The sequence below is a fragment of the Cucurbita pepo genome, chromosome 14 (genome assembly GCF_057944985.1).
Source record: "Cucurbita pepo subsp. pepo isolate OVF chromosome 14, ASM5794498v1, whole genome shotgun sequence".
In the NCBI taxonomy this organism is placed as follows: domain Eukaryota; kingdom Viridiplantae; phylum Streptophyta; class Magnoliopsida; order Cucurbitales; family Cucurbitaceae; genus Cucurbita; species Cucurbita pepo.
Window position 1 is genome coordinate 5,603,987 of NC_141811.1, and position 18,770 is coordinate 5,622,756.

The 18,770-nt window shown below is 38.6% G+C and overlaps 4 protein-coding genes across 8 annotated transcripts; 2 read left to right on the plus strand and 2 right to left on the minus strand.

Moving 5' to 3' along the window:
- Positions 1 to 1,731: 1,731 nt before the first annotated feature.
- Positions 1,732 to 7,150, plus strand: ACX2 (acyl-CoA oxidase 2). Of its 4 annotated transcripts, XR_015411710.1 has the most exons (9): positions 1,732 to 2,238; positions 3,623 to 3,738; positions 3,818 to 4,701; positions 4,804 to 4,983; positions 5,062 to 5,228; positions 5,310 to 5,433; positions 5,514 to 5,710; positions 6,105 to 6,194; positions 6,301 to 7,150. XR_015411710.1 is itself a non-coding variant. In XM_023696436.2 (8 exons), the coding sequence occupies exons 1-7, from the start codon at positions 1,790 to 1,792 to the stop codon at positions 5,667 to 5,669; spliced, it is 2,076 nt and encodes a 691-aa protein (XP_023552204.2). In that variant the 5' UTR covers positions 1,732 to 1,789; the 3' UTR covers positions 5,670 to 5,710; positions 6,301 to 7,150. The 4 variants fall into 4 exon arrangements, 3 of the variants coding, with proteins under 3 accessions (XP_023552204.2, XP_086973589.1, XP_023552203.2); XM_023696436.2 differs by lacking the exon at positions 6,105 to 6,194; XM_087117463.1 differs by lacking the exon at positions 6,301 to 7,150 and having other exon boundaries at positions 6,105 to 6,257.
- LOC111809946 (uncharacterized) lies at positions 5,877 to 9,957 on the minus strand. 2 transcript variants are annotated; one of them, XM_023696430.2, is made up of 6 exons: positions 9,611 to 9,957; positions 7,959 to 9,203; positions 7,788 to 7,874; positions 7,490 to 7,692; positions 7,143 to 7,366; positions 5,877 to 6,721 (listed from the first exon to the last, which is right to left on the minus strand). In XM_023696430.2, exons 2-6 carry the CDS (start codon positions 8,929 to 8,931, stop codon positions 6,061 to 6,063), a joined length of 2,148 nt encoding a protein of 715 aa, XP_023552198.2. In that variant the 5' UTR covers positions 8,932 to 9,203; positions 9,611 to 9,957; the 3' UTR covers positions 5,877 to 6,060. The 2 variants fall into 2 exon arrangements, with proteins under 2 accessions (XP_023552198.2, XP_023552201.2); XM_023696433.2 differs by lacking the exon at positions 9,611 to 9,957 and adding an exon at positions 9,500 to 9,515.
- Positions 9,958 to 12,709: 2,752 nt separating this feature from the next.
- LOC111810642 (putative ETHYLENE INSENSITIVE 3-like 4 protein) lies at positions 12,710 to 14,275 on the plus strand. The gene has a single exon (XM_023697383.2). The coding sequence runs from the start codon at positions 12,765 to 12,767 to the stop codon at positions 14,124 to 14,126; it is 1,362 nt and encodes a 453-aa protein (XP_023553151.1). The 5' UTR covers positions 12,710 to 12,764; the 3' UTR covers positions 14,127 to 14,275.
- A 2,505-nt stretch (positions 14,276 to 16,780) lies between these two features.
- On the minus strand, positions 16,781 to 17,450 carry LOC111810620 (uncharacterized). The gene has a single exon (XM_023697351.2). It carries the CDS (start codon positions 17,296 to 17,298, stop codon positions 16,870 to 16,872), a length of 429 nt encoding a protein of 142 aa, XP_023553119.2. The 5' UTR covers positions 17,299 to 17,450; the 3' UTR covers positions 16,781 to 16,869.
- Between the last annotated feature and the right edge of the window lie 1,320 nt (positions 17,451 to 18,770).

Genomic DNA, 18,770 nt, shown 5'->3' on the forward strand with positions numbered 1-18,770 from the left:
TTATGAAAGATACAATTCAATGTTGATCATTGCCAAGATAGATGTATTGCCATTTACGTAGTTTGGAGATAAGAAATCTCCCTATATTTACGGGTAATAACCAATCTCAATAATCTAAGTGTTTACAAAGGGTATATCTCGTACTCTTACATTACAAAGTCTCTCAACAAAGTTCCTCTAGAATGTCACCCAATAAATACAAAATGACACTCAAACTCAATCAAACTCTTTATATAGGCATAGAAGCGTCAATGTCATACATGAATTAAGATGATTCATGTATTAAAATGGAAGATGAATGAAGGTTATGAACCAAATAAATGAGAGTTATGAATTAAATAAATGTCAATATATGTATAGAAGACGCATGAACCTATTCTTTAAACAACTTACATCAATCTTTACCTTGTCAAAAGATCTCTCAAGCAGATAACTGGTTTGATAGCCACCAAGTCAACAAGCTACTTCTTCCATCTAACAATTGAATGTAACTACTTCGTGAACGGAAGTCTAAAAGTATGCTTTTATACTGTAAAATTGAACGGAAGTCCAAAATATTTTTCAGGGTGCAATCTACTTCAGCAAAATACAATGTTTTTGCTTCGATGAGCAACGTCTCGTACTGATCGACATGTCGGTAAGTATATGATTCTTTTTTCGAGTTGAGTTTTTAGTCAATTCTTCACGTGATCCATGACCTGATTCTGCAGGTGGTCTTCTGCATTGATCCCGAGTTTGAAACTGATCTAGAACATGGATCGCATCAACAGTTTGATTCTATCCTACTCTTTCTTTGAAGGTCTCACGAGAAGGTTAAGTTTTAGATAGAGAGTGTTACTAGGTGGAGGAGAGAGATCCAGATTTTCGCCATTGATGATCGCTTCACCACACAAACATAAATTAGAAATCGAAATAGTATTTGAAACGGTGATTATATTTTTTATTCTAATCATTTAGTTCATATAAATAAATAATAACTAATTATAATTAAAATTAGGCTAAATTAATAAAAATATTCACTTTTTTTTTAATATAAAAATATCCTTCCCAATATACTAAGTTTAAAATATATATATAGCATTAATACTATTAACTTTTATAAAATATATTTTTTTTAATTCTAAATATACGAATGAAAATTGTATATCAACATAGACTATTTAACCGTGTAGATCGGTACTTCATAAAGGATATTAATAAAAATTTTGAAAACACTAACTATATTTTTCAAGAATTTTTTTTAAACAACATTTTAATGATTTCTATCCAAAATTAAATATTTTTTTTTTTACTTCGCGATAAAATGCAAAATTTATTAATATTTTTATTAATTATAATTAAGATTGCATCGAATTTAGTAATATTAAATTCTATTGAACAATTTATTTGATATTAATAACTAATTAATAACAAAATAAAACAATATAACTAAAAATGATTAAAAATATAAATAGTATATGTTATTTAATATAAAAAAATATTTTTGAAAAATAATATATTTTGATTAAATTTGAATTTTCAACGAATAATTAAAAAAATATAAACAAAAGATATATTATAAAATGTCAAAAATGTCACGAATCTCATCTCTTTCTCCCATCAACCATATCCAAATTGCGTTGAGAAACGCGCCAAGTTAACTGCTACCCACGCGGCCCAATCACAACTCGACACGTAGGTTACTTAACGAACACGACCTCAGCTCCTCTTCCTCTTTTAAGTAATCGGCAAACCGACTTCCGGTGGTAGGTCTACTCTGTTTCTCTCTCTACTGGTTTGCGATTGACGGATGGCATCACCGGGAGAACCAAATCGGACGGCGGAGGATGAATCTCAAGCAGCCGCCCGGCGAATCGAACGGCTGTCTTTACACCTGACTCCGATTCCCCTTGATGATTCGCAGGGGGTGGAGATGGAAACGTGCGCGGCGGGGAAAGCGAAGGCGAAAATCGAAGTGGATATGGGGAGTTTGTCACTGTATATGAGGGGGAAACATAGGGAGATTCAAGAGCGAGTGTTTGAGTACTTCAATTCGAGGCCTGAATTGCAGACGCCGGTGGGGATCTCCATGGCCGATCATCGGGAGCTCTGTATGAAGCAATTGGTAGGTCTGGTCAGGGAAGCCGGAATTCGGCCGTTTAGGTTTGTTAATGAAGATCCTGCTAAGTATTTCGCTATTATGGAGGCTGTTGGAAGTGTGGATGTCTCTCTCGCCATTAAAATGGGCGTCCAGTTCAGGTCATTATCTTTACTTCTCTCTCGATTATCTCATTCTTACCATTGTTTCTCAAATAAATTTTAGTTTCTTCTTTTTGTTCTTCCCTATTATGACTGTTTTGGGAGGCTGAGAATGGTAATTATCGAATTAGAATCATTGAACTTGACCCAAGAATGTTTACTTTCCATTAAATATGGTTTTAGTAATCTTTGGATCGATTCTATTTTTGTCCATATGTTTAGAATTTTAATTTTAATTCCTATTTTTGGATTAGAACTTCCAAATCTTAAGAAAAAAGTTCGGTAGATCTTTAAGATAGTTGTTTTTGTCATTTTCTTAAGACAATATTAACTGGAATTTTTCTTCCGAAGCTTGAATTTAACTGGAACAAGTAGTTCCTCTCTCGGGTGGGAGACGAAAGTTAAGCTTCTGGGAAGAAAATTTGATGGCCATGAATTTAGTTCTAGTTTAGCTATAGAATGTTCATCTGTTGTTGTAACTGCTCGAGCAGTTCTGTCTCAGTTTTCCCTTCTAGACTTCCCCTCAAGGTTTTAAAATGCTCCGACCAGTACCTCGCACAGTTCGGTGACTAGCTCTAATATCATTTGTAACAGCCCGACCCCACCATTTGCCGATGTTATCCTCTGTTACAAATGGTATCAGAGCTAGACATCGAGCGGTGTGCCAGTGAGAATGCTTAGCCCCAAAGGGTGGACAACGGGCGTGTGTTAGCGAGGACGCTAGGCCCCGCAAGGAGTGGATTGTGAGATCTCTCATTGATTGGCGAGGGAAACAGTGCTAGTGAATATGCTGAGCTCCGAAGGTGGTGGATTGTGAGATCCCATATCGGTTGGAGAGCAATGAAGCATACCTTATAGCTAGCAGACGCATTTTAAGTACCTTGAGGGAAAGTCCAACAATATCTACTAGCGGTAGACTTAGGCTGTTATAGTTGTTGAGTAGGAACAACGATATTTGCGGTAGACTTAGCAGTGTGCCAGTGAGGATGCTTAGCCCCAAAGGGGTGGTCACCGGGCGTGTGTTAGCAAGGACGCTAGACCACGCAAGGAGTAGATTGTGAGATCCCTCATTGATTGGAGAGAGAAACGAGTGCTAGTGAATATGCTAAGCTCCGAAGGTGATGGATTGTGAGATCTCATATCGGTTGGAGAGCAATGAAGCATACTTTATAAGGGTGTAGAAACCTTTCCCTAGCATACGCTTTTTAAAAACCTCGAGGGAAAGTCCAACAATATCTGTTAGCAGTAGACTTAGGCCGAGTAGAAACAATGATATTTGTGGGCTTAAACAGCAGCGTTTTTCGTTGGTCGAAATTTGAATCAGACAACTCCGGCTTGACATTGAGTTCTACTTATGAAAATATTGTCATGTTTCATATTGCAGTCTATGGGGTGGCTCTGTCATCAATTTAGGAACCAAAAAGCACAGAGACAGATTCTTTGATGGTATTGACAATGTGGATTATCCTGGCTGCTTTGCTATGACTGAACTTCATCATGGTAACTCTAATTATGCAGTTCTCTTCAGTAATGTAGCTCTGCATTTTGTTCTAAAATCTCTTCCTTTAATTCTTCCAAGGCTCAAACGTTCAGGGTCTCCAAACAACAGCTACATTCGATCCGATAACAGACGAATTCATTATCAATACACCAAATGACGGAGCCATCAAATGGTGGATTGGCAATGCTGCAGTTCACGGCAAGTTCGCCACCGTTTTCGCTAAGCTCGTGTTGCCAACTCATGATTCTAGAAAGACATCTGATATGGGCGTCCATGCTTTCATCGTTCCAATAAGAGATCTCAAGTCTCATAAAACACTTCCAGGAATTGAAATCCATGATTGTGGCCACAAGGTAGGCCTCAATGGTGTCGATAATGGAGCGTTGAGATTCCGTTCAGTGAGAATTCCACGAGATAATCTCCTCGATCGATTTGGAGAGGTATCCCGGGACGGGAAGTATAAGAGTAGTCTACCATCTATCAATAAAAGATTTGCAGCAACATTAGGAGAACTTGTAGGTGGAAGAGTTGGGCTTGCATATTCTTCAGCTAGTGTTCTTAAGATTGCTTCCACAATTGCTATTCGTTATTCGCTGTTGCGCCAGCAGTTTGGCCCTCCAAAGCAGCCTGAAGTCAGTATTTTGGATTACCAGTCTCAGCAGCACAAGCTTATGCCAATGCTGGCTTCAACTTACGCCTTCCATTTCTCTACTATGCAACTTGTGGAAAAGTATGCACAGATGAAGAAGACTCATAATGATGAAGAACTAGTTGGAGATGTGCACGCGTTATCGGCAGGCCTCAAAGCTTACATTACTTCTTACACGGCGAAATCCTTGAGTACCTGCAGGGAAGCCTGCGGCGGCCATGGATACGCTGTCGTCAATCGCTTCGGTACTCTTAGGAACGATCACGACATTTTCCAGACTTTTGAAGGGGACAATACTGTTCTTCTACAACAGGTTTGGCTAACATAATCCATTGCTTGTTGGCCATTGTTTTTCCTTAGATGATGGTATATTTATACGTCAATTCATCCATTCTGGGCTCTTGATACGTTTTAGGTTGCAGCCTACCTCTTGAAGCAATACCAGGAGAAATTTCAAGGTGGGACACTTACAGTTACATGGAACTACCTGCGAGAGTCGATGAATACGTATCTGTCTCAGCCAAACCCTGTCACGGCACGGTGGGAAAGTGCAGACCATCTTCGAGATCCTAAGTTTCAGCTAGATGCCTTCCAAGTGAGTATACTGAAAATGAAAATGCTTCTAATGTTCGAACGCAAAGAATCCTTATTCTTCATGGTGTTCATGTCACAGTATCGAACGTCTCGATTACTTCAAAGTGTAGCTGTTCGTCTTCGGAAACATACTAAAAACCTTGGAAGCTTTGGTGCATGGAATAGATGCCTGAATCACCTCTTGACTCTTGCAGAATCCCACATTGAATCTGTAATCCTCGCTCAGTTTATAGAAGCTGTACAAAGGTTCATTTCATTCCAACACCTGCAGTTTACTTCATATTGTTTTCTGTTCTGAGGTTTTAACAATATTTTCGTTTGCATCAGATGTCCCAATGCCAATACACAGGCTACTCTGAAACTCGTATGCGACCTTTACGCCTTGGATCGAATCTGGAACGACATCGGAACATACCGAAATGTCGACTACGTAGCTCCCAACAAAGCAAAGGTAATTTTAGCTAGCATTACACCATCATATAACTCTTTCAGTCAAGTTGAATTCTTGTGAATTTTCCCTCTGCCCTGCAGGCTATTCATAAGCTCACTGAGTATCTATGTTTTCAAGTTAGAAACATCGCACAAGAACTGGTCGATGCATTCGATCTTCCAGATCATGTAACTCGGGCACCCATCGCAATGAAGTCGAATGCTTACTCCCAGTACACGCAGTACATCGGATTCTAATAGCCAACTAGTACAAAATTGCATTCAAACTTGGACCACTGGTGAGTGGTTAGCTACCAAAACCTCATATCAGTATTGTGATCACTGATAAGAACTATTGGCTGTGTCAATTCTATACCAATTGTCACGTTGTCTTTGTTCTTTTCTTCTCTCATGTATTGGAAAAGATCAAGATAACTAAATTGTCAATAATAAGTTACATGGATGTTTACAGGAAGAAATGAATTATCATTACTCAATACTTGCACTTAAGATGTTAAATTTTCGTTAACATGTTCATAGATTCAATAACGAGCACGATCCAACGTGCCGTTTCTAAATGACTTTCAATTAATCAACAGGACCTGCAGCCAAACTTGAGAAATATTTGTACTTCCCCATAATTACATGGTTAATATCTAACAGGCTTGTAATTCAAATATGTTGTACCTGCAGCCTCGCTTTTCTGTCTAACATCTTCATACATTTTGAGCGAAGCTTCGGAAAATTTCGTTAGCCGATCCAGAATTTTCGTTAAACTTGAATGTATGCAACTTAAGTTTGAAGAGGAAGTACTGTTGTTATCGTTGTTGTCGTTCCCTTCTGGTACTTCCCCAGTGTTTGGTTTAACAAGCTTCTGTTTCCTCTGTAGTTCGGCTTGTTCGGATATCGAACAGTTGAGTTCTTCCAAGAAGACTCTGATGGCGTTGCTAAGTTCATTAGATGGAAGGTTGTTGATTCCTGTTAACCAATCTCGACATAGGACGAAAATAGGTGGGGCAACGACACGGCGAGGAGAGAATGGCCTTCTGCTCTTCGAGCGTTCCTGTGGTTGTTGAATGCAATGTTGTAGCCAGCCATTCAAAGCTCCAACATATGATGCAAGGCTGTTGATCCAGTTTGCAAAGCTTAGGCCAAAACATTCGATCTCTTGTTGGAGTTGGACTAATATCTGCCTCTGCGCGTCTGCTCGAGGTGTACCCATGGCTGCACTCTTCGAGTGATATGCCAACGATATCGTTATGTACTGTGCGTGATGGCATTCAAGCATCGACTTCCACATCCTGATCAACCTGCACTGAAACTAAAATCATCGACGAAACAGCAAGTGAACAGCATCACATTATCGTTTGTAATAGCTAAGCCTACTGCTAATATCTGCCGCTTTGGCCTGTTACATATTGTCATCAGCCTCATGGTTTCAAAACGTGTCTACTAGGGAGAGATTTCCACACTCTTATAAGGAATGTTTCGTTCCCCTCTCCAACCGATGTGAAATCTCACAATCCACCCCCCTTGGGGGCCAGCGTCTTCGCTGACACCCTGCTCGTCGTCTGCCTCTGATACCATTTGTAACAACCCAAGCCCACCACTAGCAGCTCATTACGTATCGCTGTTAGTCTCACGATTTTAAAACGCATCTGTTAGGGAGAGGTTTCCACACCCTTTAAGGAATGTTTTTGATTGTGAAGATAAAAGTAACATTCTTCTTACCCCTGAACGAGTTCAATGAGTTGTGGTTGCATCTCTTCATCTCTCATTTTCTCAACGCGTTTCGATATCGAATCGACAGAATAAATTGCAACCCGTATTCGGGAGTGTAGATCCTTGACAACTGCCCTCGTCTTGTCGATGACTTGTGTACTGTAATCCTTCGCAAATAGATATCTAAGTTGATCACACTTACGATCGTACTCCTTCCGAATGGATTCGCTAGCCTGAAAAGACGAACAAGACTCATTCAAAATGAGGTTACCATGATCAGCTCAAGGTATCATCTTTATGAGAAACTCTACATATTTGAGTATCTATATCTGATATTTCTTCTCCACAGGACATACCTTGACTTCATCATAGAGCTTTCTCTCCCACGCGTAAAGTCGGTCCAAGGTAGACGAATGGCTTCCAGAGATCATACAGAACTCCTCTACAAATTCGCTTCCACTGTCATCAACATCATCTTTTGCAGCAAGAGGACTCCGTGACGAAGATGACCGAGACCATGTCGATCGTTTCCACGTAATCACTTTTTTCTTATGTGGCTCTGTATATTCATTAGAACTCACTTAAGAATTAGCTACAGAAAGATCAACAAGCAAATGGCTATCTCAGCATATTCAATCAAAGGGTTCAAATTACCATGAGATAAAAGGGCAGGCTTGGCAGGACAGCAAACGAGTCGTAATCGACGCAACGGGTCGAAAAAAGCAAAACCAGATACACTTCCTGCAAAAGTTGAGATACAACAATGAAACTAATGAACAACTCAAGCAAATTACACAGTTCATCGACGTTTACTCGTAAATGTACCATTTTCTTCGAGGTATCGAACTCTGATTTTATTGACCTCAAGCATTCTCGAGACCTCCCTCCCGGAATCTGAAGCTCTCTGAAACCGATTATCGATTTCCTTAATGCTGGAAAGAAAATCTTTAGCTCTATGAGTAATAAACTCTGAGGGATCTTCTTGTTCAGTGCACAAACTCTTCTCCAACTTAACCATCCCTCTTGAACCAGATTGTTCGAGCAGAACTTCGCACGACAAACTCGTCGAATTAAGCTCTTTATCGTCCCGTCTCGCCATCTCCGAAGTTCGTTCTTCAACAGGTTCAGATGAACTCAAATGGTCACCATTTTCACAAGCTTTTTGCCCTGTTTCTGGCTTTGAAATCCCTTCCTGAGATTCATCATTGGCATCTGTCATTGCTCCCTTGAATTGCTTCCACATTCTCTCATTCTCAATGTTCACATCCATCCCACCAGTCGCCAAGAAACTGAAGCTATCAATTTCATCATTGGTGTCAAAGTAATCCCAAGAAGATCCCAAATCATGAGGCGGTGGTGGCGGCGGCGGAGGCAACGGCGAAGCAACAGATTCTTCATAGACATAACTATGGCTACTCGGCTGGACTTTGACAGTAAGAGGGGTACTACCTCCGGCGACCATGTAACTAATGGTGGGTATTGGCGGCGTAACGGGGCTTTCTCGCAATGGAGACTCGGAAGCATCGGCGGTCTGCGATGGGCACGGCGATGGATAAGAGAAATGCGACGGCGTTTTGTCGAGCTCGGTGGCCGACGTAGACAGAGACGACTCAATCAACACCTCAGCCTCGGCGTATCGCCGGAGAGAAACGCCGACGTTTTTTAGGGCCTGAACGTAACAGACATGGGCGGCGGCTAGAGCGTACCTCGAATCGATAGCCTGTTTGATGAATCGCTTTCGTTCCTTACAAAGGCGTAGGGCTTCGTCATTCTCGATTTTGGAGTTCGAACCACCCATTTTTCGCCAAAAATTTCAACGACCCAGTTCATGAAATCGATGTCGGAGCCATAAAATTTTGATTATCAGAACACCCACTTCGGAATCAACGGTCTCCCACCTCGATTTCCAGAAGAAACTCTTCCGCGAAAACAGAGCAGCCTGTTCTCCACGAACAACGCGAAAAACCCCAACGTAATCAAGAACCCACCAGAGGAAAGCGTGTTCGTAGAGAAAGGAACAAGACCCACAAAATGGAATGAGCTACAGAAGTCGGAGTTACCTTCACATCACTACATTCAGAGTATGAAAAAACAGAGGATTAGCTTGTTTTCCAATGAGCAGTGACAGAGAACTCACAAAATCAAACCCATCAACGGAAAACAAAGATAACCCATCTTCAAAGATCCTCTAGAACAAAGATTTTTGCAGAGATTCAGAGGAAAATGCAGCAATGATGAAGCAAAAATGGAGATCGACCAAAAACCTAACAGAAGAAAACAAGAACAGGGCAAGAAGATCCTCGAAACATGCGTAGATTTCACCAAAAAAAAAAAAAAAAACAGAGGAAATTAGAAAACATTCATACTTCACCATTCAATTAAACAATTACAATGGCCATTCCTCCTCATGGGTACGACAAAAAAACCAGAGAAAATAATTTGTAATTAAGAACTAAAGCAAAGCAAAAACATCTCACATTACACAAAACAGAGGAAACTGGTGTCAGAAGAGAGAATAGCTGCATTTATTGGAAAAGGTGAGGAGATGACAGAATTGCCCTTGATTTTCACAAGAGAAAGTGCAACGGCTCCATAAAACCCGGTTTTTAAGGAAATGGCGTTTTGTTGTGTAGCAACCTTTGCCAGCTAACACACCATTTTTACACTAATGGAGCTCTGCAACTGCTACTGTTAGTGGAATGAAAGAGACGACCCATTTCTTCTTGCTTTGTGTTCTTCAACAAAGCTGATTTAATTTTGAACATTCTTTTTCTACTTTTGATTATTGTATGAAAAGTTCTGTTCTTCAATTGTTGTAAAGATATTTGATTAGTCTGTAAGTTCACTATAAATTGAGTAAGGCAGCGAATCTTATGGTACAGGATGACAACTTAGTGACATGTAAAGGAATAATCATCTTTCTAACTTTTTGGTACATTTTTCTTCCTTCCCGAGAATAACGAGAGTGAAGACTATTCACACGTGCCAACCCAATTTTTCATCATGTTTTATCTTCGTTCAAACCCAACACAGAACTATTTCAAACATGGAGTTCTTATAATTGAATCTCGATATCAATTCGTTTGTATAGTTAATGACTTACCATTCTTTTAAATTTTTCGTAGTTATGATATTTTCTTGTTCTCTCAATGGTTTCGGTTTATTCGTGTATCCTTCTTGGGTAAAAAATCCAAAATAAGTTAGTGAGGAAAGGCATTATTATGTTTTGCTATGCACGTGAAGAGAAAAGTAATTAGGGAACGATGCAATCTTTTTTGTACTCGTCTTTAATTACCACTTAATCTTTGTTTTACAAATATTTTATCTTCGTAATTTTTCTTTTTCACGAGTAATGTGACATTTTGACCACACCACCAACCATTTGGTTATCGAATGGAATAATTATTTTAATGAAAAAATAATGAAGTTCGTTGTCAATCTATTTGTGCTTAGAACGACTTTGAAGTCCTTCATGCCTAAGACCACTGGGGTTACTTTTAAGGACTAAACCATCTATCACTACTCGACAATCCTTTACTTTCTCCTTGGTTACCATACGTACCCTCCATTGGGTATGGCTACCGACAATATACGCCTAAGAGGATCTAACTCAATTCTCACTTGCAATATGAATGACGTGGAAATAAAAGAGCGGATGGAACCTAAGGTGATAATACGAAGGCGAAATAACCTTGGCATTATGTCTATCACCATAGAATTGGGTGCTTTTGGAAGCATCTATCTGATTAGACCATACATCTACCCCAATGTTGTTTGTCACAACCTATGTATAGGAGTTCTCCGTTGTTAACATTTATCTGTGGGCGGGATTGCTAGTTTCTTCCCTATTCCAGGCATGTCCTGATTGAGGTATATTGGGAGCGCTCATTCTATGGAGGGTCACGACGCATCTACCCGAAGTTCCTCTTTTGTTTCGATCTCGAGCATGTAACCTTCTATCCTCCAACTGTTTAGCTTCTTGCTCACTTGGCCTACTTGGGTTATGCGCTGACCATGACAGCATTGACCAAAGTTTATACGCCTCCAGCATTAAGTCAGCCGTTGAGGTTACCTCTTATGCACTCACTTTGTGGAAGGATCAGGTTTTTATAAGGACGACTAGCCTACTCCCCGTAGATATTATCTTTTTTTAATTATTAATTTTTTTTTTTTAGCTTTTCCTTAAAATTTAAAAAAATATATAGACAAGTTTTCACCCTCTCTTAACAAATGCTTTGTTCCTTTGTTGGGTCAATAGGATCTCGCAATCCACTCTCTTGGTGTCTCAGTCTCTTCGCTCGCACACTCTTCAGTGTATGGCTCTAATATCATTTATAATAATTTAAGTCCACCGTTAGCATACATATTGTCCGCTTTGGCCCGCTACATATCGTCGTCAATCTCACAATTTTAAAACGCATCTGTTAGGGAGAGGTTTCCGCACCCTTATAAGAAATGTTTCATTCCCCTCACCAACTGACGTGTGATCTCATAATCCAAGATATGGAATAGGAGATCCCGCATCGGTTAGAGAGAAGAGCGAAGCATTTCTTACAAGAGTGTGTAAACTTCTTCATAATACAAGCGTTTTAAAATCTTGAGGGTAAGCTTAGAAAGAAAGCCGAAAAAAAATAATATATGTCAGTGGTGGACTTAGGACTATTACAAATGGTATCAGAACCAGACACCGGTGTGCTAGCCAACAAGGACGTTGGACCTTAAGGGAGTGAATTGTGAGATTCTAATCAGTTGGAGAGAGAAACGAAACATAACCTCCCCTTATCAAACACATTTTAAAATTGTGATATTAACAACATACATAACACAACACCTACTGTATACACTAATAATGGGCTTGGATTGTTACAAAATTGACCTCGATCTGGCAGGTGTCGTACAAAATACATCTTAAACCAAACATTACAACAAAAAAAAGAGTTCCACCGCCTGAAAACAACCACTTAATAACGTAGCTCTTCAGTGTTGCCAACAGTTGTTCTTCTCTGCAGTACGAGCTTACAAACAAAAGGTTAACTACACAAGTTTCTTACCTCTTCAGACTCAAATGATTCAGTAGGTACACAAAAAAGAAGACGACTCCATGGAAGCTGGAAAGCTGTCCTTTTTTTTTTTTTTTTCTCGTTCTTTCCTTTTTCGTTCCTGTTCTTCGAATGAAATGAATACTTAATCCGGAAGAAAGGTAGAATTTTATAACAGAAAAAAACATGTTTTTTTTTATCATAAACAAAAGGATACGAAGTTGATGATGTAACGAAATGGTACATGTGTCCGACATGCAAGCATAACACCCAACCTCTGTTTTCCTCTGTTTTCCTCACAAACACCTCCAAAGTCAAACCTTCACTCCTCGTTAACCCAAACTTTGTCCCAAAACCCTATCTAAAACAATCATGCCCACGAACCCACCGCCATTCCCACACTTAAATTATCAAAAATGCCCTTTTAATCTCATTGGATCATAGTTAGAGTCGGTCGCAAATACAGTGTTTTGAAGGGTAAAAATGAAAACTACAATATCAGGTGTTTACTGTGGTTCAACCTATATATAATGGTTGAGACAATGACCCAATTCATCGTATCTGAAATCTTCATAAAAAGGTTCAAACAGAAATGATGGTGGAATTCCATGGAGAAATCCGAAGCTCCGGCGATGAAGACGAGCAAGACAAGGAAGAGGAACTTAGCTACGATGATCTCAAGAAACGGATGTGGAAAGATAGACAGAGGATGAAGCAGTTGAAGGAGAAGCGGGATACTGAAGAACCTGAATCCGCGGCCAGAGAAGAAGCCTCTCGCCGGAAAAAAATGGCCAGAGCTCAAGATTCGATCCTTAAGTACATGGATAAGATAATGGATGCTTGCAAGGCAAAAGGGTTTGTTTATGGGATCGTTCCGGAGAAGGGGAAACCAGTCACCGGCTCCTCGGAGAGCCTCCGTGAGTGGTGGCGGGACGACGTCCGGTTCGAACAAGATGCTCCCTTAGCCATAGCTCAATTCCTCCCGAAAGTTCTCGAAGAAACAGGGCTGGATTCAGAGTCGTTTTTGCACATGCTTCATGATTTACAGGACACAACATTGGGGTCGATTCTCTCTGCTTTGATTCAACACTGTATTCCGCCACAGAGGAAATTCCCACTTGAGAAGGGTTTAGCGCCGCCGTGGTGGCCGACGGGGAATGAGCTTTGGTGGGGTGAACAGGGCGCTGCTGGTGGACATGGCGTACCGCCGTATAAAAAGCCTCACGATCTCAAAAAGGCATGGAAAATTAGTGTCTTGGCAGCAGTGATCAAACATATGTCCCCTGATTTGGAAAATATGAGGAAATTGGTTCGACAATCGAAGAATTTACAAGCGAAAATGACGGCGAAGGAGACGCTTACTTGGGCTAAAGTCGTGAATCAAGAAGAATCCCTGTTGCAGCTAACAAAAAGAAGCCTCAAAATCACATCCGACGAAGACGAACATGACGAAAACAGAGAAGAACAGGACGCCGGTGGGATTATTACGAAACGCAAGTGTATATTCGAACAAGTAGCTGCAGCCGCAGCCGTTTCGACGCTGTACCCTTGTCAGAACCGACGTTGCCCACAGAGCGAGGCGCCGATGGGATTCACCGACAAGAACGCAAGAACAGAGCATGAGACGCAGTGCATTTACAGAGAAGCAGAGGATGAGAACGTCGACACGCATTTGAAGAGCGTGGTGGAGTGGATGAACTGGGAGCTGTCGAGGGCGGAGCCAAGCAGCGACGAGGGGAGGAGCGAAGACGCCGTAGATGGGTCCGGCAGCAGCACGGTGGAGAATTACGGGAGCAGGTACTGGAAGGGCGGCGTGGGAGAGGCGGCGGTGGATGAGGCGTTTGAGATGCATAGAGTGAGTATGGATTTGAATGCGAGTCCGGCGGCGGATTTGGGTGCGCAACAAGATGCGACTTCCGTTTGGGATTTGATATATGAATGGGCTGAAGACTAACACTTAACACCAACCAAGGTTTTCCCACATTATGGGGTTGTTCTTATGGATTTTGAAGCTTTCATGATCCAAAAAACTGTTTTCTTTTTTTTTTTTTTTTTTTTTTTTTTTCTTTCTTTCTTCTTTCTTTCTTTCTTGAGGGTAGAGAAGTGATTGGACTTGGGTTTGATTTCTTCTTTTTATGATTATAAAAATGATTATTATTTACAATTTCCTGCCCTGAATTGAGTTCTTTTACGTTCAATATACTAAATTATACTCGAGTTTTTATCTTTCAAAATTTTTTTTTAAGATTTTTTTTGAGACGTCAAGGAAGAAAGGAATAGAGAGATTGTCATAAATTTTTACAACGAGTCGGGGCTTAAAACGACAATGTTATACAGACATGAAAAATTCAGTATCATTTATTTCATAAGAAGAACGTTTCGATCTAAAGAATTAAATCGTGATTAGTTGTGACGTTGAAATATATGAAGGTTAGTGAAACCGAAAAATACCATATTGACGTGTATATGTTGAGGATTATTGGAAGTGAGTCCCACGTTCGCTAATTTAAGGAATGAACATGGGTTTGAGAATACTCTCTCCATTGTTATGAGACCTTTTGGTTGAGAGCTTATGCTCAAAGTAGACAATATCATATTATTGTGGAGAGCCGTAATTTCTAGCCCAAAGCAAATTCATGAGAGATTTCCATATCATTCATATCATTCCCTATGTGAGCATCCATGCCTCTCAATAGGCTCCAATTACATTCATTTTCTCCTGGGATATTCATTGGCTTTAGAATGTCTGGTGCTAGTCTTAACTCCTTGAGGCTATTCTGGCTCTCCGTCCTTTTATTTGAACTCAGAGAGTTTCTCATTGTCTTTAGATGTCAGGGGATAGCCTTAACTCCTTGAGGCTATTTTGGCTCTCCGCCTTTTTATTTGGACTCAGAGAGTTTCTTATGCCAAGCTGTGAATGACTGGTGTCTCTCTATGATGCGCTACCTTATGCATGGTTTTATGAGACGTAAGGGGTGAGGTGAAACCTCCCAGGTCCATAATAGTCTCCCTTCATTGGGGGCGTGACCCCTCATCCCATGCAGTTAATGGGTTATACAACGTGGGTCTCTTGTTCTCCATACAAAATGGCTAGGTTTAGTCGGGCTTTGATTAGAAACCCCTGTTCTCCCACGAAGTTGTTGACACCATTCGCACATCTAGCAGCCTAAAGTGATTCCTAAGGTGGTTCGTATGTTGTGGTCTGTTAGGCTTTTAGGGAAGATGTTAGGTCTAATGTACTGACTAATCACCCTAACCACAAATCGCTAGACTCGACATAATACTAAATCATGAAACGTAACCAAGTGTGCACACAACGTTATATAGCATCATCACATAATTCATGCAAAACAAACATTATTATTTACGCTACTTCATATTAGATTTTTTGTTGAATTCTTAAATATCAAAAACTCAAAGTTCCTTTTGAATTTCGAGTAAAATTGTGAGATCTTGACTCGGTTGGGAGGAGAACAAACCATTCTTTATAAGGGTGTAGAAATCTCTCATTTATAAACGCATTGGCGGGCTTAGATCATTACAAAAATCGTCAATCTATGCACTCTAGCCGCACCTCTTGCACCGGTTTCATTTCTTCTCATTTCATCGATGAATAAGAAAAGGAAATGAATTTTTACAAACACATATTAATAAGGTTACGACGACATGTTACAGAATATAGTTATATATGTAAGTGATGTACCTTAAACTATATCCTTTTATATATTACTATGGCCAAGAAATGTCCATTTACCTCCCGGGTTCGAGCCCTGTGCATGAACATGCTTTGAAAGAACTTGGGCCTATCTTTGGTCCACCAGCCCGTTGACGAACCCAACTCCATATCAATTATAAATTTTTACCTTTTTTTTTTTTTTTTTTTTTAACATTTTCGTACCATATTTCACTTTTATTTCATTTTACCCCAAACATTAACAAAATAATAATAATAATAATAATAATAATAATAATTAAAATCTTTGGATAAAACTTTAAGACACTTTAAAGTTTAAAAACTGTTGAATGACTTATTAAAAATTTTTAAAAGTTCAAGGACTATAAAACGGTAATCAACGTTCTAAAAAAATTAGAGTAAAATTACCAATTTAACCTCTTCGAAAATACATATAAACAAATATGTATAGAATTCTTCGTTTTATTTTAAGTAGCATCTTTTTTTTCTTTTTAATTTTAAAAAGTGTCTAATCCCTCGATAAACAAGACAAAATAATAATAATAATAATAATTTATAAAATATAAATAAATCCATATATATATATATATATATATATCTCAATTTTTAAGGATATTAATGTTTATTTTAAAAGTTAGTTGGATCATCGTAATACTTATGAATTGATTATTATTTAATTCGTGATTATTATTTAATTAATTGATTCCTAGGAGACCAAAAACCAAGTTGCAAAATTAGGTAAATTAGCATTAATAAATGTTGACTCCTTCCATTTGGTTGTTCAACTAAAAAAATCTCCAATTGGGATTAATTGTGAATTTCTTTAATTTCTTTTTTTTTTTCTTTTTTTTTTTTTTTTAGATTTGTAGAAAAATAATAATAATAAAAGCAAAATTCTGTAAATGCAATGAACATTAAAATCAAGGAAAGAAAAATACTAATTCATTTACTAAATAAAAATATTTAAAATTAAAAATTAAAAAAAAAAATGATACAGAATCTATCAACCCAAAATTTCCCTAGAAGAAACTTTGGGGTGGGAATGAAAATACAGAGCTTTGGGGCGGACCAAAAACCTGGACCAAAACCCAACTTTCTTCTTTCCTCCGCCGCCGCCGCCGCCGCCATCGGCAGAGATCCGAATAGAGCTGCTCTTCTTCACCTTGTCCCCAAACAAATCCGCCGCCATCGACCCAGTAACCAACTCGGAGGCGTTCCTCGTATGTCGGCGCCGCCATGAGGTGTTGCCGGAGAAGAAAGATTCCGAGGACTTGAGAAATGAAGAGGAAGAGGTTGAACGAGAACCGGAATAAGAAATTGATGATTGCTGTAATTGTTGAAGCCTTTCCCGGAGACAGGAAGGGCAGATTCCGGGCAACTGGTTGTGATTTTGGTGCCGCTTGCATTCTCTCGCCGATTCCGATTTCCCCATCGGCCGTGATTCTCTCTCTCTAGAATTTCTTTTTGTTTTTTTTTTGTTTTTTTTTTTTTTTTGTCTCTGTTGGCTGTGAAGATTCTTAGGGCTATGAATTGGGATATAAAAGAGGGAGAGAAACAGAGAGACAGAGTGTCGTTCGTGTGGATTGGTTGTTTTTTTTTTTTTCAACAATAAATAAATAAAAATGGTTTTTTTTTTTTAAATTAAAAAAAACAAAACAAAATGGTTAAAATTAAGTTTTTTAATGACGGACTCGTTATTCCATTTTATTTTATTTTTAATTTTATTAAATGCTGCCATTTATTAATAATAATTTCAATGTTTTGACTCCAAAATTGTTGTGAAACTGTTGAAATATCTGAAAATTAAATTCTAGTTTTTGCCTTTCATAATCATAAATTTTAATATTAAAAATAATTTTGAAGTTAAATTATTGAATTTTATTTATTTGGGTACAAAATAATCATTATAAAAATGTTATTAAATTAAAATTATTCAGATATATATAAATTACAAAATTAATAATAAAAAAAAATAAAAGTTTAATAAATTTAAAAAACAAAATAAAGTTTTAATTGACAGTAAATTAAATTAAAAAAGGAAAAAAAAACGTAGTAAGGTCGGTTTGAAGTCCGTGTGACCTACGAAATGTGGGTGAATCGAAGCATCACAGGTTTGGATTAATTTTAAATTTTATTTTTTAAAAGTCAAATTATTTTATTTATTATTATTATTATTATTTATTTTTGGTTTGAAGATGGAAATTTAATATTCCCAAGGAAATTAATTAATAAGTAAGACACGTGGAAAAGAGGGAGTGATACGAAAAACATGGGATATTGAAGCACGGAAAAAAAAAACATTAAATAATTGCGGGATTCAAGGAGGTGCGCACGTGGGGAGAACTAGGAGAGTTGGAATTAGGCTACGTATGAAAACGACGTCGGCTCATTGCTTTGGAAAAAAAATACCACGCCTTTCCAGGAAGGCGTGGGACAAAGACATTGGTTTAACACGTGGGGTGCCTTCACCCGTGCGAAAATTTATTTATTCTTTTCCTTTATTTTAATACATAAAACCGTGAAATTAACTGTTTTAATATTTTTTTTTTTGACAAAATAAATCATTTATTTTCGTAAAATATATAAAAAGATGAAAAAAAAAATTATCCACAAAGACTCGTCGCCTCATTCTAAGTCACTTAATCTTAGTTGCTCGTGTTAAACGAATACGACTCTCCACAATGAAGAAAGTATTATTTGTTTATAAACTCATATGATCATTCCCTAAATTAACCGATGTGGGACTTTCATCATCCAACACCTCCCCTCGAACAAAATACGTCTTCCCTTAATCGAGGCTCGACTCCTTTGGAGTCTTAGTCATCTTTTACTGCCTTCCCCCTTAATCGAGACTTGACTCATTTAGAGTCTTAGTCATTTTTTACTGTCTTCCCCCTTAATCGA

What these genes read in the sequence shown, in the direction of transcription:
- ACX2 (XM_023696436.2), top strand. Translation starts at nt 1,790, where the DNA reads ATGGCATCACCGGGAGAACCAAATCGGACGGCGGAGGATGAATCTCAA. An exon ending in AAAATGGGCGTCCAGTTCAG is followed by an intron (nt 2,239 to 3,622) that starts GTCATTATCTTT and finishes TTCATATTGCAG; the next exon opens with TCTATGGGGTGGCTCTGTCA. An exon ending in TTTATAGAAGCTGTACAAAG is followed by an intron (nt 5,229 to 5,309) that starts GTTCATTTCATT and finishes CGTTTGCATCAG; the next exon opens with ATGTCCCAATGCCAATACAC.
- LOC111809946 (XM_023696430.2), bottom strand. Translation starts at nt 8,931, where the DNA reads ATGGGTGGTTCGAACTCCAAAATCGAGAATGACGAAGCCCTACGCCTT. An exon ending in GCCTGCCCTTTTATCTCATG is followed by an intron (nt 7,693 to 7,787) that starts GTAATTTGAACC and finishes ATGAATATACAG; the next exon opens with AGCCACATAAGAAAAAAGTG. An exon ending in CTCATTGAACTCGTTCAGGG is followed by an intron (nt 6,722 to 7,142) that starts GTAAGAAGAATG and finishes GTTTCAGTGCAG; the next exon opens with GTTGATCAGGATGTGGAAGT.
- LOC111810642 (XM_023697383.2), top strand. Translation starts at nt 12,765, where the DNA reads ATGATGGTGGAATTCCATGGAGAAATCCGAAGCTCCGGCGATGAAGAC.
- LOC111810620 (XM_023697351.2), bottom strand. Translation starts at nt 17,298, where the DNA reads ATGGGGAAATCGGAATCGGCGAGAGAATGCAAGCGGCACCAAAATCAC.